This window comes from Triturus cristatus, chromosome 11 (genome assembly GCF_964204655.1).
Source record: "Triturus cristatus chromosome 11, aTriCri1.1, whole genome shotgun sequence".
In the NCBI taxonomy this organism is placed as follows: Eukaryota; Metazoa; Chordata; class Amphibia; order Caudata; family Salamandridae; genus Triturus; species Triturus cristatus.
Window position 1 is genome coordinate 296,218,362 of NC_140594.1, and position 15,976 is coordinate 296,234,337.

The 15,976-nt window shown below is 41.1% G+C and overlaps 1 protein-coding gene across 1 annotated transcript in view; it reads right to left on the reverse strand.

Moving 5' to 3' along the window:
- Positions 1 to 826: 826 nt before the first annotated feature.
- Positions 827 to 15,976, reverse strand: part of RASAL1 (RAS protein activator like 1) — a 765,452-nt gene continuing 750,302 nt past the window's right edge. The window contains exon 21 of the mRNA XM_085633253.1: positions 827 to 1,872. Within this exon, the coding sequence (XP_085489379.1) occupies positions 1,733 to 1,872 (140 nt within the window). The 3' untranslated portion in view covers positions 827 to 1,732. The remainder of the gene's footprint in view (positions 1,873 to 15,976) is intronic.

Below are 15,976 nucleotides of genomic sequence, written 5' to 3' on the forward strand. Positions count from 1 at the left end.
TGGCATTCACATATGGAGTGTTTACCCGGGGCTGGATGTAGGCACTGCTATTGCTCATAGTCTAGTGTTGAGAAACACAAGGTGAACCACTTTTCTTCTTGGTCCCCATTTAACAAGCTTTACTTATAAAAGACAATAGAACTGGGCAGATCCACCGGCAAAAGTGCCATCTGTATCACCAAGGGCCTGATGTAGGAAACTCTGTTGCAGTAACAAAACCTGCAATTCGCAAAGTCACAGACTCCTTTGACTACAAAAGAGAAATGTCACATTGTATTGAAAGTGTTTAGTCGCGAAAGTATTTCTGCCTTGCAAGTGTGATTTATAATTAGCAAAAAAGAAGGTGCATGAAAGGGTCCGTCTACTGGCCTGGGGATTTGCAATAACATATAGCGATGGTTTGTGATCACAACTGAGGCCCTAAACCATAAAACATATCATAACACCAGACTCTAAGTGGTGTCTGATTGGCTACGTGGAAAGCTGTCCCTCCTGGACATTTTCCGCCTTTTGAATGGTGGTGGCATGCCTTGGGGAAGCACCCAGTAGACTTATTTCATATGTATCAATGAAGCAGGGATCTTTGAGGCCTCCGATGAATGGGTATTTTGCGATTCGACTCATTAGTATGTCATAAGCTGCATCGCAAAAGGAAGCGCAGCCTGTGCAGTTGGCAACCCACTCAGTGTGCATACCTGGACTTCATGCACCAGGATCTGAGGTTTCCAGTACTGATTTGGGATAACCAGTCTTGCAAAATAACTAATTTCATGTACAGCTTCCTTCATAAATGTAAGAAACGCAGATAATACTCAAAACAGAAACACACAGTTACAAGTCTTTACTTTAAACCAAAGGTTGCACCAGGCATGCCTTTGAACATCTGCTGTACATAGAAGTGATTGGCACATGGCATTGGCTGCCAGTTAACTAGTATTTGGCACACATTGGTTTCTGCTCTCCACGTCATAAACAGGCATACACAGACAAGCAGTTACCCCACAATTCCATTAATCTATTTTCACCCAGGTTCTGCCTTTCTGGACAGTTGGTTGCAGGGAGCAAAACAGACCCTCATATGAGTGAAGAGCCAGAGGGTTCCCTTTCACAGAGCTGTACAGTCACAGGTGTTGCACCATTATGTGTGCAATGGTGTGTAGAAGTTCTTTAACACATTCACAGTGGTGCTTTAACACTTTCCCCAGGACAGCACTGCCTGGATATGTCCTTCTTCCACAAGCAAGCCTTTGTTCTTGTTTCTTGCTGATGCATTCTTGTAAACTGTTGATCACTGTGAAACAGCATTCTTTCAGCAACAAAACTTCTTGCTGCTTGTAGTTCTCACCTTTGGTCACAGCACAACCATTAATACATTGAATAGGCAACCTCCGGACTCTGAGAACCTTTGTCCTGCCATACTATTCCCCAGCCCAAAGAGACCTGATTCTGAGTCTCTGGGACTCCTCCACTGCCACTCCACATAGCAACAACACAGAACCAAACCCTGAAGCGGTGTTGGCAAGAGACACGGCACATGAGCTATGGTTCTAACAAGAACTGGAGTCCGGTGATGACGAAAAACCTTGTACGCCACAGACAACACAGGCCCCGGAAGTCTTCCCCGCACCTTCAAGCATGGCGGCCCCACTGGAGCCACGTCAGGAGTCGCTCAAGGTTCGCCCGCGTGGGTGGTGCAGCAACTTCATGGCACAGCCAGCAGTAAGATGAGCGTTTAGAGGTGATGTGAATGGTTGGTGGCCTCTTCCCGCTCCCGCCGCTCAAAGGCTTGGTGAGCGCGCTCCAGGTCCTGGATGACATCTAGGAGATGGGCAGTGGCGGCCATGCGGCGCTCATGAAAGGACTGACTCCTCTCTGAAACAGACGAAAAGGTTTGCATGTCAATTTTAAAATCAATTCAACTATTAACCAACATGTTACCTAAGTATCAGGAAATTGTCTTACATGTAGAATTAAATTATACAGTTCAGTGGAATTTCCTCTATTACCATGAATTGAAAAGCGTTCACTTGTAAATATAAGTCCCAGGAAGAAAAATGACAAAATTCCAATTTAAAATGGGGCACAACTCAAGTGCCAGAAGTGACAGAAAATAAAGTGTTTGCTACAAATAACCAATGTTTGTTTGTATAAATTGACCTTATGAGTTATTAGTTTAAATGTAATATAAAAAATATTAGTCCATTACATTGCTGCAATACGTAAAGAGAATAGCAAAGAAATACTCAACAGCTGAAGAAATCAAATTATTTTTAAAAGGAGGAGCCTGGCTAGCATCCAATCAAGATGGCGTCCAGCTGCTGTGCTCTACCGGGGAGTTTTTTTAATGATGTCTGCAGAGGTTTCCCCCACTGTGCACTCCCTTTACTTTTTGAAGGATTTGGATCACTATTTCTTCTACAATTTCCACAAGAAAAATTAAATGACCATATTCCGCTCAACGGGCAAACCGAATGACTGAACAGCACGCCCCGGGAGGCTGCATTCAAAATGGCCCTCCCAAAAGTGAAGCAACTACTCTGCAAAGCGTACTACCCTGCCACCACCTGCCTCGCAATCTTTGCTCATTGAGCCCATACTCCCAGTAGGAGAGGGCTCTACAAATTCTGGGTCATTGCAGGTAAGGAGCGGCTTCCCTCTTTGCTCCGCACCGGGGCCTCCACTCCCATCATGGTCCAAGCCCTGCATGAAGCTCTAATGGACTCCACAACCCAGACTCCGTGATCCAGGCCCGGTGTGACCAGCTCCTAAGTTCTGCCTCGGACCAGATACACCAGTGCAGATCTAGGAGGATACATTTCACCTTCCCCCCTACCCCTCTGTCTGGAATTATTCACACCTGGGCTCATCTGGTAGGTGCAATCGGCACCCGAGGCTGACAATTGGCTACAAAATTATCATCCGACTTATCTCTGCCTCGAAATGACAGCACATCAGCCGACATCCTGCTTACCCCGAACATGATGGTCCATTGGTTGGATGAGCATCCGACGAGCTCACACTAGTAATTAACCTCTTGGGGTAGTCTCTTTACGTTGCCTTCTGGATGCTGATAGTGTGACGTCACTCTAATGAAGCAATACTCAAATACTGCTGATGTGATGTTTCTCACCCCTCAAGTGTCTCCTACAGTGCCTCCAATATCCTTAGGTCAGGAAAGTGGGGAGGTGAGACAACCTCTTTCAGAGCACTCTGTAATTCCCCTGGTGGTGACCATTTTACATTCAAAGTGGAGCATATAATTAATCTGACTGGGAGTCTATAAATCACTCACAAACTACTCTACTGCTTCTCCCCTTTTTCACACTTATAATGAATAACTAAAGGCAGTAAACTCGTATCCTCGCAACAACCTCTGTGTGACTTGACTAAAGAGTATTTTCTGACGTGCCTGAACATGGCTGATCCAAATGGAAAATAATTCAAGGGAATTAAGGAGCAAAAGAAGCAAAAAATGGGTCAATAAATATCTTCACAGGAATCTCCTATTCCTGACTCTCCTATGAAGGGAAAATCTGGCTTACGTAGAAATATGGATCTCATCTTACGATACTTCAAGTCTCTACATGACATAACCCAGAGCACTAAATCTACTACCAAACTTCTACAATCATAAATAGTGGGTCAGAGATCTGACTTTAAAGCCTTGGTGAGCATATTTGAAGAAGCAAAAATGTGAATTGGTAAAACCGATCACAACCAAACCATCCTAAAGCAAAAACAGACTCCACAGGGGCGGCTCCTCCGGCCAGCAGATGATATATAAAATGACAATAACAAAGCTATTTTCATTTTATTTATTTTGTCTGGGCCCCGCAATACAATAACTATAGGGTAAGGCAGGGCCGGGTATGTGAGGGAGGAGGAGTGAAGTGCGCCGCTAGGCCGGTAAAACACACCTGCTTACTTATGTTTCTCCAACCCGGCTGTGTTACACCGCTTGGTTGGAGAAAAGGCACAGGTTCCAATGCACCATCTGAGCGGCAAATGAGGCCGCTCAGACCAATCCTGGTGCTGCTCTCATGCGAGAGCAGCATCCACATTGGGTGTGGAGCCTGTGCCCTGAGGGCCCATCCCCTTCTGGCCCGACGGCGACTAGAGGAGCAGCAAGGCGGTGTCAGCGGGAGCTGAGTGGCAGGTATGTTTTTTTTTCTTTTATATTATTTCAACCCTCCTCCCCTTCCCCAAACCCCTGCCCTCCGCTCACGGCCGCCATACCACCTAAGATAGGCGGCAGCTGCCACTGAGACTGCATGGCTAATAAACTAATGGTTCTTTAAAGGAAGTCACTGAGATCGATGATAGAAACAGGAGAGGCAACCTAAGAATCTTTGGCTTTCCAGAAAGCATTGAGGATGAAGCAAAATGACATGTTACCTTGCTGGAAAAATTGCTAATACAAGCATTAGGACAATCTTTCGGAAAAGATTTTACATTGAAAGGGCTCACAGAAATCCATCTCCCAGCTCAGGATTCCATAAAGAAAATTCAAGAACAAATGAAGAAAATAATGACTCTGAATTGGAAAGGCCAGAAAACTGGCATTACACAGGGCTATACAAAACTACATTGATGCACAGAAAAGGTTTCTTGGCCCTTAGGAATGAAATGAGATCTCTGAACATATCCTTCTCCTTTACTGGCCTAGCTAAAATGAAACTATTTTTAAAAGAAGAGAGACTCAATTAAGTCCATTATGGTTACAGAACAAAGAGACATTTTCATGACAACAGGGTTTCATCTGGACATATTAAGTGAATGTTAGCAACAAAATAGGAAAAACAAAACTTGCATAGTTAGATGAAAAGGGAATTTACTCATAACTGTAGTGCTCCTGCATTGATAATTTCATAGAATCACATACTTGAATTTTCTTATCATCAAATGGGGAACCATGCATTTCCAGCCTGCCGATGGTAAGTAATTCAAATGTGTGAATGTATGCAAGATCTAAACCTGAAGAAGAAAAAGCTTCTCACCTGTTACTACAGTTCTCTATTGTTGGACTTTTCATAGATACACAACCTTGTATTGTTGACCATCATCGAGATGGGTATCCAAGATTGCCAGTCTGATGATGAAGAATACCTTAACTATGTAAATCTATTAAATATCCAATAGATTCCCAGTATGACAATAGGGAAGAATTCAAGCATGTGGTTTTATGAAAGATCCAATGCTGGAGAAATTAACTTTTTCTCTTAATAATAAACTTCTGTCCCAGTTCAAGAATGTCCATATAATATGAATTGATTTATTAACAGGCACAGTTGCCTGCCTGATACAGTCGTATTCTTGGTCAAGAAAGTTTGAAGAAAAGTGGGTATCATATTGATTCTACTGAGTAACAAAAAGTCATTTTTAGAGAAATTCCTCTAGACAATGAAATGTGAGACACCATTTACTTCAATTTAAAATGAACACCACTGAGTGGATACCTGGGCAATTATATTGGGCAGAGTCCCATCACTGTGACTAGATGGCCTGTGGTGGAAAGGCCAAGGGGTCACGAGATCTGAGACTCCACTCTCAGAAACTCAGGGGATTCCCCCACTTATAGATGGGAATAAGAAACCACAACTGTGGTGGAGCAGAAGCGTCACCAGATTATTCAATTTAAGAGCTCTCATTTATGCTTCCTGCAAAATCTGGAAATTCCTTCTCCTTAAAAAGGTGGTGATCTACAGGAGGGTAGTGCAAAGGGGGCAGGCCAGGTCAAAGATTCTTTGCAGCATTTTGGCTCATTTTCAAGCTATAATGTGCAAAGAATGTGATGTCATATTCAATGGTCAAACTTAGGTAATGGTTCATTCCATCCCATTGTGTGTGACATTTGTCACACCAGTATCACCGGTAGGTGACATATTGCCCAACAAAACTAACCAAAAAAGTAAATAAACAAAAAAAACACATGATTCAATGGTGTGACTCGGTGTTCAGAATTCTGAGCTCCCCTGGAAGAAGGCCACTCCAGATTAGTACAGGCTGGCTCTGGATGACCTGCTTTTCATCTGGTTGTTCTCTCCTGATGGTGCAAGGGCCCTGACCCCCCCATAGAATTGATCAGATGGCCAGTCCCCAAAACAGAGCTCTACCAAGCATGATGGTGTTGTCCTCTAGGACTTGGCTCAATTTGCTGACCTGCTTTGTCAGAAAGTACCCAGGACAGGGTCCACAAGCCCTGTGTGGGCTCCCATGCTTGGTTGGCGTAAAAAGCTCTTACTGGGTTCCAGACTAGAGCTCTGGAAGGCCTGTGGGTGATTCCTTCACTGGTCAGTTGTGCTGGATATATGAGATTTTGTTTTTAGACGTCTGAGCTAGAGAATGGTATTGCAACTCTGGCTTCAAAATACCCGGATCTGAAAATAGTTGGCAACAGGTGAGGAATGTCCTTTTTCTCTTTTTGTCATCAATCTTACTCCTGTATAGACTACCTGCTACTCAATGTAAAACATGCCAATTTGTTTAATGAGGTCTGAATAGAGCCTGCCTGTATTCAGACCATGCATGTATTACTTCTTCTACAAAACTGAATATGTTTTGTTAAGGATAAATGCTGGAGGTTAATAATGATTTACTGGAGGACACAAAAAATGTGCAAAGGATTAAAAAATATTAGATTATTTCAGTGACAACAACCAAGCTGAGATTGGCCCAGTCATTTTGTGGGACATAGTGAAACTTACAGTCATTAACTCTATGTTTAGTACTGATCCTGAGCATAATAAGAAAAAGGAATCAGACATCCACAGATATACAAATGGAGATTAAAAATCCTGAATGAACTCAAAGGTAAGCCACAGCAATTCAAAATATAGAATACTTAAGACCTTGAATTACGATAATAATAGAATAATGAGCAAAAATGCCAGCCACTGGGTCAATTTTCAAAATCTGTGGAAGTAACAAATCCGCTAGAGCAAAGAAATCAAGGGTCCATTATCAATGCAATTAGATGAAGTAAAATAATGATTTCTATTGATAATAAAATCATCCTAAAAAATTATAAATATTTCTTTGAAAATCTATAGACTTCCAAAATAATGTCTGCCAAGGCAAATAGAAAATGCTATCAGTACTAACCTAATCCTACAGAACTATAAAAAAAAACAGAAACTCAATACTACTATAACAGAAGTGGGAACAAGGACTGCCATTGAGTTCCTCCCAACAAGAAAATCCCTGTGACTGGATGGTCACCTACAAGTGATGATTCTATTGTTCTTCTTCCCAAAGAATGGAAAGATCCCTTGTAATTGTCCTGCTATTAGCTTATCTCTCTTCTTAATTCAGAACCCAGTATGTATGTTTAATTTTATGCAAATAGACCAACTATGGTCTGTCCTTCCCTGAATCTTTCACATTCTATTGAGCAGGGGAAATAAAGCTCAGTTTCTGCATCGGCTATCAAGTTTGTTGCCAAAAAGTTATCGATTGAGTTTTATTCCCTCCTGGCTTGCTACTCTCAATCGAGCCAACTTGAAATGTTTATTCACCAGAGTTGCACTTGAACTCTATCAACACTCTAAAAGTGATATTAAAGTTAGCAGCTCTTCCTTAGATTTTTTTTTCTTAACAAGACACTAGGCACGCATATCTTGTTACTTCCCTACAATTCTTCATCACCCTTGAACCACTATCGCAGGAACAACAAAGAGAGGAAAGGAAATAGCTGAGTAGGCTGACAATGCCATTCTATTTGTAGCATAGTTACAAGATTTGTCCAGTCTGTGCTACACATCATTGAAATATATTTCTTATTATCAGCAATTGCTTCAAATAGGTCAGAATCATACACAATGCCACTATATATACCCTGCACTAATACAATGACGGAGAACACAGGGTTAAATTGCAAAACATACTTAATTTGGCCTCAAATACATTAATGACATTCCAGAAATGTAAACATAAATGCACTAAACCTATAGAGAAAATAAACAGAATTGTTGAGACTTGATGGGGTAGAGTGGAAGCCACTATCAATGTTACCAATGAGACTACTTTCATTCTTCTTCAAATATGTTGATTGTATCATTAATTCTTTTTGGGAAAAATAATCCACACATTGCCTTTACTAAATTAAGAACTGACCAAAGGCAAAGGAGTAATTAGATGAGCAGGCTACCACGACTATCTGATTGTATTTTTGATCCATATGGGGACGTGGTGGTTTCTTGAAGTACATATATAAGGAACCACACCGATATGGTTAAATATTGAGTGAGAACTGACCTGACCTCCACAATTGATGTCCTTAATATCAGTTTTGTCCAAAACCTATCTATCTCTAACGTATTAGCCAGGGTGCTGCTGGTGTTCTTTTAATTTAACAAAATAGACCAAAGCTAAGTTTTAGTAACAGTACATCCTTTCAATTATTGTGTAACAAAATGATTAAGAGCAACAGCATTACAATAATTTGGGTATACTTCATCAAAGAAGGAATACAATACTTAAGTGATTTATAGAACAATGCAACACTTTGGTTGTTACAGCAAATTCGCCATTTAGTAAATATAAACTTTTATGATCAATTAAATTGAAAGATGCCATTTCTAGGTTTATAATTAGTCGCTTTCTTTACTTAGTACGTAAGGCTGACACAAAAGGTCACGCTGCCTTCTTCATTTATAAATACATGAGAGATTGCTGTCTTGATCTTAATAAGACAGACTGGACTAAAGATTTAGAGGAAAATCTGAATTGACAGTCATAAAATGTCACTGATTGAAAAAAAAAAAATATTGCAATATTCTTCTGTCTTGTTTATGTGCATCTCCTCATGAATACACATATGTGGAAAGTAAAAAAAAACTTTATCCCATGGTCTTTCTTTTGGCATACCAAATTCATATTGTAACAAAGTCATCTCAAACGTGTTATGAAAATAATAGCACAGTCACTCATATCAGCTGCAACCGCTAGAACCTGGATTTGTAGAATGAGTAAGATGCCTTTGGATCAGAGGAAGTTATTAGACAAGGGAAAATAAACCACTGCTACAAAATAAAGGAGAGTAGGCCTGCATTCCACATGCAACATCCTGTTCAATAAGTAAAAGAACTACATATTGACTTAAGACCATAAAATGATATCCTTATGTGAGAACAATATTCCAGCATAGTCTTCTTTTTTCTTGAAAATCTTTACTAGTAGTTTAACAATTTTTTTTATCCTTTACCATTTATGTTTTGATGTAATTAAAATTAATTTTGTATTGGTATGACAGGTGTGATTGATGAAAATGCTCATTGAAATTGAAAAATAAATGTATTCAAATAACATAGTTGGAAGCCCTGGCTTTACCCCTTCTTTTCAAAGTGAATTATACTTGTTTGCATGCAAAATGCGATTGGCACTTCAACAATATACATTTCTTAGTGCACCTAATACATTTGAATATTTTACTATGATTTTCTTTTTCTTTTTACTTCCCAATTATTTGTTTGATTTAATCGTCTTTCTTTCGCATTGTTGGTAACACTTTTAACCACCTGTTTTCCTCTTCCCTTTGCTCCCTTCTTTTTTTTATTGATCCTATTGCCTCCTGTATATTTGGCCTTTTTAGGTCGAGCCTAGAACAGCGCATGCGCTGTTGCTCGACTTTTAGTAAGGGGATTTTCAAAGTGCTGCCAGCCACTGGCCTCAAGCCTGCGTGCATGTGCGTGTGAACGCGCGCAGCCACCTTCTGTCTTTTCTCCGTCAGGGTAATGTTCCCTGTCTGTCTCTCATTCTCTGTTTAGACCTCTCTGCCTTGCTTTATTCGTCTCTTGCACTTTCCTTCTTTTTCCAGGTCTCTCTTACTCTTCTTTACTGTGTGGTTGTCTCTCGCACTCTCTTGGTCTTTGGCTCTATCTGCCTGTCTCTCACTCTTTCTTCTCGCCTTCGTTTCTCTTCTGAGGCTTTGGATTTCTGCATCTCGTGTGCTCTCTTTACTTCTCTCTCGGACTCTCTCTCTATCTCTTACTTTTGTTTGCACTGCCTGACTCCTCCCCTCTTTGTCTCTCGCCCACTCTCTTTCGCTCTTACTGTCTGTCTGTCCCTGCCTCTCGCCATGGGGCTCCCCCTGCCAGTCTCCGATTCTCTTTAGCTGTCACGGTCTGTCTCCTCCGCTCTTTGTTTGTCGTCCACTCCCTTTCGCTCTTACTGTCTGTCTCTCACTACCTCTCGCCATGGGGCTCCCCTTGCCAGTCTCCGATTGTCTTAGCAGCAGCAATTAAACCGGTAACTGGTAGTTTTTACGCGGCTCGATCACACTGCTGTACTCTCAGCATCATTGATGACGTAATGATTACACCACTGAAGACAACACTTCACAAACAGTTTTAAATTGTTTTAACCCCTGTGTATAACTGCGTGTTTGTAACCTCGACAAATTTTGGCACACACTGTGATTTGCAGCATCTGAAGGAAAATGATTAATTGCTGCCGCATAATATTTGTGTAAAACTTTAGCTAGCATACTAGCCTACTATTCACATTTAACTCTGTAAACCATATGCTATGTTACTCTACTGGGTAGCTGTATAACACAGCAGCTGGCTATTACTTTGCCTCCGTGCGTTTTCTGAAAACATTTGACTACTTGCGATTCTCTAGAGCAGGTTGTCCGTTAGGCATTCGTTGCTGAACCACACTGGTGTGGGTGTGTGGTTTGAAGGGTGTGTGTTTTGAAAGGCCTGTGTTATTTTTAAAGAGGTATTTCCTGAAGGGCCGAGAGACGAGTGGGTCTTACAAAACATGTATTTGTAAAGAGCACACATCAACCCTTGGGGCTTTTTGGCGCAGGCTACACGTGTATTGTTATCCATCTCAGTGGTACTAATTTTATCGACCTCTGAAGGATGAAAGGCTGAGTGGACCCATCGAGATTAAAATCTGTGATCATGAGCAGTTCAGCAAGCCAGCAGACTTAATTAGACCACCCATTCTAGTCCATCTGATAAGTGTACAGTTTATCGTCTCTTCATGGTAGTTTGCAGTAACGCTTTGGGTCTTGAGCCACGCCGCCTAACCTGTGTCAGGTCTGGTAGTGTTACCGCTTAGGAGTAAAATATCTTGTGCCCTTACAAACAACCTGTGACTGTATGTCAACCTTCTTAGTTCAATGTGTGTGGGTCTTCTGGGGAGTAATATGTCCGATCAAGGTACCAACGGAAATTTCCCATCTATAGTACTCGTTTCCCAGTCACTTGGAGAAAGCCTGTCCTTTTCTTGCACTGCTTGCGCTGCTCATGGGTGCAACCTCCCTGTGAGGTTATGGCTGATGTTTCCCTACCCTATGTTCAATAGAGAGATCTCCGAGACCCACATACCAGTAGTTCCCAGTTCCCATGTTTACCCTGTTCCATCGGAGTTCGGCGCTCTGTTTCCTGGCCTCCCTAGTTATTGTTGTTTTCTTTTTTTTTTTGCCAACATCTCTCCAGATGTACACACTGTTGGCTAAAAAGAGAAGAAAGCCCGGTTGCAGCCAGCGATGGCTGCTTTGAGAGGCACCTGGTTTCTTTCATGTCCTCCTGGTGATTTACAGTCTTTCCTCTTGAGCTGTGATAAGGCTGTGAGTGACCAGTTTATTGCCACGCGTTTGCCTGTTCTTTCCCCAGCCTGTGTAATCAGTGCTTCGGTATGCCCCAAACTTGCACAAAACAAGCATTGGCATAGCCAATAGGTCTCGCCTTTGGGACCTTATAAGTGTTTAGCCATGCAACAGTTGATGTTGTTGCACTAAGGATATTGTACTGCATAACTAAATACTTATAAGGTTCAAAAAGGCGAGACCTATTGGCTATGCCAATGCTTGTTTTATAATCCTTTTCTATTGCCCACAAATCTTTCATCAAGTAAGGTCACCACAATGTCCGTCTCTTTCTCATTCCTCACCTCCTCTTTTTCAGTATTTTTCCATCCTTTTCTCCTCCCTCTATGCGTCTTCTGATAGTCGAATAAACTTTCAAAGTTTTTATGGGGAACTGCCACTTGTAAAATACTGAATTTCAAAGAGGCAACTTCTCTGTGGTACCAAACTAATATGGTAGAATTTGTATAAATGCTGCTGCAAATATGCAAGAGGAACAATGTTACTTGGAAATGTGCATCCCAATTTTCATTCACAAAATTTGAACATTTAACAGGTATGTTAAAATAAGTTTAAAAGAATAGTTAATCATAAGGTATACAGATAATGTAATCATCACTAGAAGTGTTAAAAATAATTGCACAGCACAATTACAATGTGATGTATAGTACAAATCTTTGGTAATAAAACATAGATCAATATTTTGTATATTTCAAAGAGAAGTTGAAAAAACATGTCTAAGTGAGAGAAAAGTATAACCATTTATAATTATTGTTTTGGAGGAAAGATTAATGTAAAAAGAACTCATATCAAAATGCTCAGTAACTGAATGATATCAAGAAAATGTAAAAACCATATTGCAGTTTGATTAGCAAAGTCGTGTTTAGTGAAGCCTAGTCTAAGATTGATGAAACAATTATGTGCTACAGACCAGAGTGTAGGAGTCAAACTGAAAATCACATAACTGATGTGCGGGAAGGCAGAGGTAAGAAATGACAAAGTAGAGCTCAAGAAAAAGAAGTCTTGGAATTGGCAAATGTTTTGGCTTTTGAATACTCAAAACTGTTTGCCAGTCGAGGTGGGTTCATAGAAGAGATAACACATGGGTTGCAAAGGTGGGTTCATATTTCTAATATGCACACGTTCTTTGTGAATGTATGACGTTACATTGCATAAATTCACAACGCAGTATTTTACATCGCGTTCACTACAACGCAAGTCGTTACAACGACTTGCGCTGGAGGGCGCTGGACTTAGGAATAGTATGATTTTCATTTTCCAACTCCAGTCTACGTACCTTAGGGAAGGTGTTGGAATAGTAAATCAGAGCGCCATCCAGCGCAAGTCGTTGTAACGGCTTGAATTGTAATGACCGCGATGTAAAGGCATTGCGATGCAAGGCGCGCATTGTATGGATGTCTCCCGTTTTTTGTGTGTATGCGTGGTAAGTATGTGAGTGTGCATATGTTTTATTTATTACAAACATTGGGCTCCGTATAGTCCACAGCCTTGATTGTGGGGCCCCTAATATGCTCATAGGGTTGTTTTGAATTTGGAAGACAGTGCAAAACGACTCCTTTAAAGAATTCTCCCCATTGAACTAAATTCAGGCAAATGAGACGTCTTCCTGGTACTGGGATGTCAGAAGACAAAATACACTGAGGAGGGCGTCAAGAAAGAACTAAATGAACCAATGAGGGCTAGGTGGAGACTTGTTCAGTACTATAAATACTAGACTGCAAGGGGTGGATTAAAGCCAGGAATACACGTAACAGGGTGGCTAGGTATGGAAGCCTACACCAGGACAGTAAATAGCCAGATGCACTTATAGAATAACTATATTCACAAGGATGCATTGGGGAGGTTTGTGGCTTGCCAGGACTACATGTACCAGGGACAATAGGGCAGGAATGAACTTAAGGATGCAAGTACTAGGATGCACTGCGGTGGGATTTACAGCAGGACTACAATAACCACGATGCACTGGGGTCAGAGTTTACATTTGGGTTGCAAGCACGAGAGTGCATTGGAGATGCAACTTACAGCAAAACACTGTAGGATCACAAAATTATGGCATACTGAGGAGAGTCAAAAAAGGGCACTCACCTGCAACACTTTAACTTCTCCTGAGGAAATAACAAATTAACATAACATGATATATAAAAGGATTAAGCATGTGTAAGTCTGAAAGGAAATATGACACCAGCACAAGGATATTGAACCTTCCACTGCTAAGGTGGACACACACAGGAAAATGGTGGCAAGATATTGAACAGTCCACTTCTTTATGGGATTGGTTGCGAAATATGCAGTTATCATGCCAGGGGTTGGATGATCCACGGTGATGGTTAACAGTGACATTTTAAAAGTATGGGGCCCAATCACAGAGCCATTTTGGATTACGCAAAATAGTCCTCTTTTAGTACTCTTTTACGTACTCTTATATGCCTTATGAATTGGTGCCAAAACATCTAAAATGGGATTATAACAGGAATACTTAGGGAAATATATATATGTAATTTGTACACATAGAAAGGAATGTACCCTCTTTGCACACTTACTAATAGTGAATTGGACGTTTCACGCATATTCACAAAGGAATGTAGGAGTACCTAAAAGCGTAATCCTATAGTACTACTTCTCATACTCATAAATACGTTTGTGAATTGGCCCCTATATTGTTAATCAATAATCCGAGATAAGACTCAAGGAAATTAGTTAAATAGGCAAATATAAAAGAGTTCCCACACTGTAGTCTTTTTGATAGTTTAATACAGTGATTGGCAAAGGTTAAACAGGTGAGCAATATCCCAAAATGCAATTGTCTTATAAATAGTTAGTTCAAGTTTTTATACCTTATACAATTAAAAAAATTATTGTGCTTTGTGATTAATATTTATTTGTATTTTGTACAGTTATTGAAAGGATATTTGACACAAAAAAGAGAATGAAACATTAAGGATAAGACTGTTAACACAAGTCTTGAGCATCGACAGTGTAAAGGGGGCGGTGAAACAATGATGGGTAACAGCTTGCCTGGGAATTTTTCTTCACAGTTTATAACACAGCCTCATCATTGTAAAACAGAAATGTTTCAGATCAGTTGAATAATTTCATGAACAGCATTCATCACGACACAAACCTGAGGCTTATTACCCACAGACGTGCGGCACTTATCCTTGCAAGTTAAAATTGCCCAATTGAAAAACAATCATAAAGTTCTTTATCTTGTATTTCTGGTTTTGTGACGGTATGAAATGATTAGTTTATTAAAATAAAAAGTGCAGGGGCTAAAGGTTTATTTTTGGAATACCAATGCTTGGTTTTCTGGTGATACGGAGTATATCTAGACTTGATTCCACTGCATGCCTCTTTCTTCCAACACATTGTACTTCCAGTCTCTTTATTGAGATCTTAACTTTCTCTTCCTCCTTTATTCTCTCTTTTCTGAGTCTCTCTCTTGATCTAGGTCAGTGACAGATGAAGAAGAACAAGAGAATTACCTTCGTTAATGCTCTTTCTGGTAAACTCCATATAACTGCATATTCCTCACCTTCTGAATATTCCCCATACATCAGACTGGATCTGGAAACTTTTCAACAGTACCTCTGTGCGCCAGTAAGTGGCGCTGTGCAACTCTGCGCTGATGCAGTTCCGCTCCAAAAATGATATTTGGGGTCTATTAAGGCGCCATGCCTGAATGATGACATCAGTTGCATTTGAGGCTGTCCGCGACCCCAGATGCAATGCCCCAATATCAAATGATTTGTTACCAGTGTGCGGATTCCTAGACTTGGGATCTTATTACAGAATAGAGTCCATTAGACAGAATGTGGAGGATGGGAGGGTTGGTGAGGAATCTGATGTTAGACGAAGTCTCTACCAGAAAGAGCGTCACCAAAAGGTAAGTAACTTGTTCTTCTGATAAAGAGTTCTAACCGCAGATTCCACACTTTTTGAATAGATACAAAAGCGGTACCTATTTGGAGGCGGGTGTGTGAATGGTCTCAAACCAGAAAGCAGTGGCGGCTCCTCCACAATGGCGGAGGAGCGTCGCTCCACCGCCTGTCGCAGAGCCAGCAAACGAAAAATAAAATGATGTCCTAGCATCGTTTTATTTTCCGTTTTCCGGCTCTGAGCCAGCTTGTGCAGGGAGGGGCGGGGCATGGGAGGGGGAGGAGGATTGTTTGTGCACTCCGTAAGTATGCATATGTGTTTGGCCGGCCGTCTCAGGCTGACCAAAACACACATGTGGGCTTAGGTTCTCCAGCTCGACTGCATTCAGCAGCCGGGCTGGGGAAACCCCACAGACTCCATGACCTGAGCGGAGCGTCTTTCCTGCCCTCTCAGGTCAATCCCCGCACTACCCTGCAGCGTGGG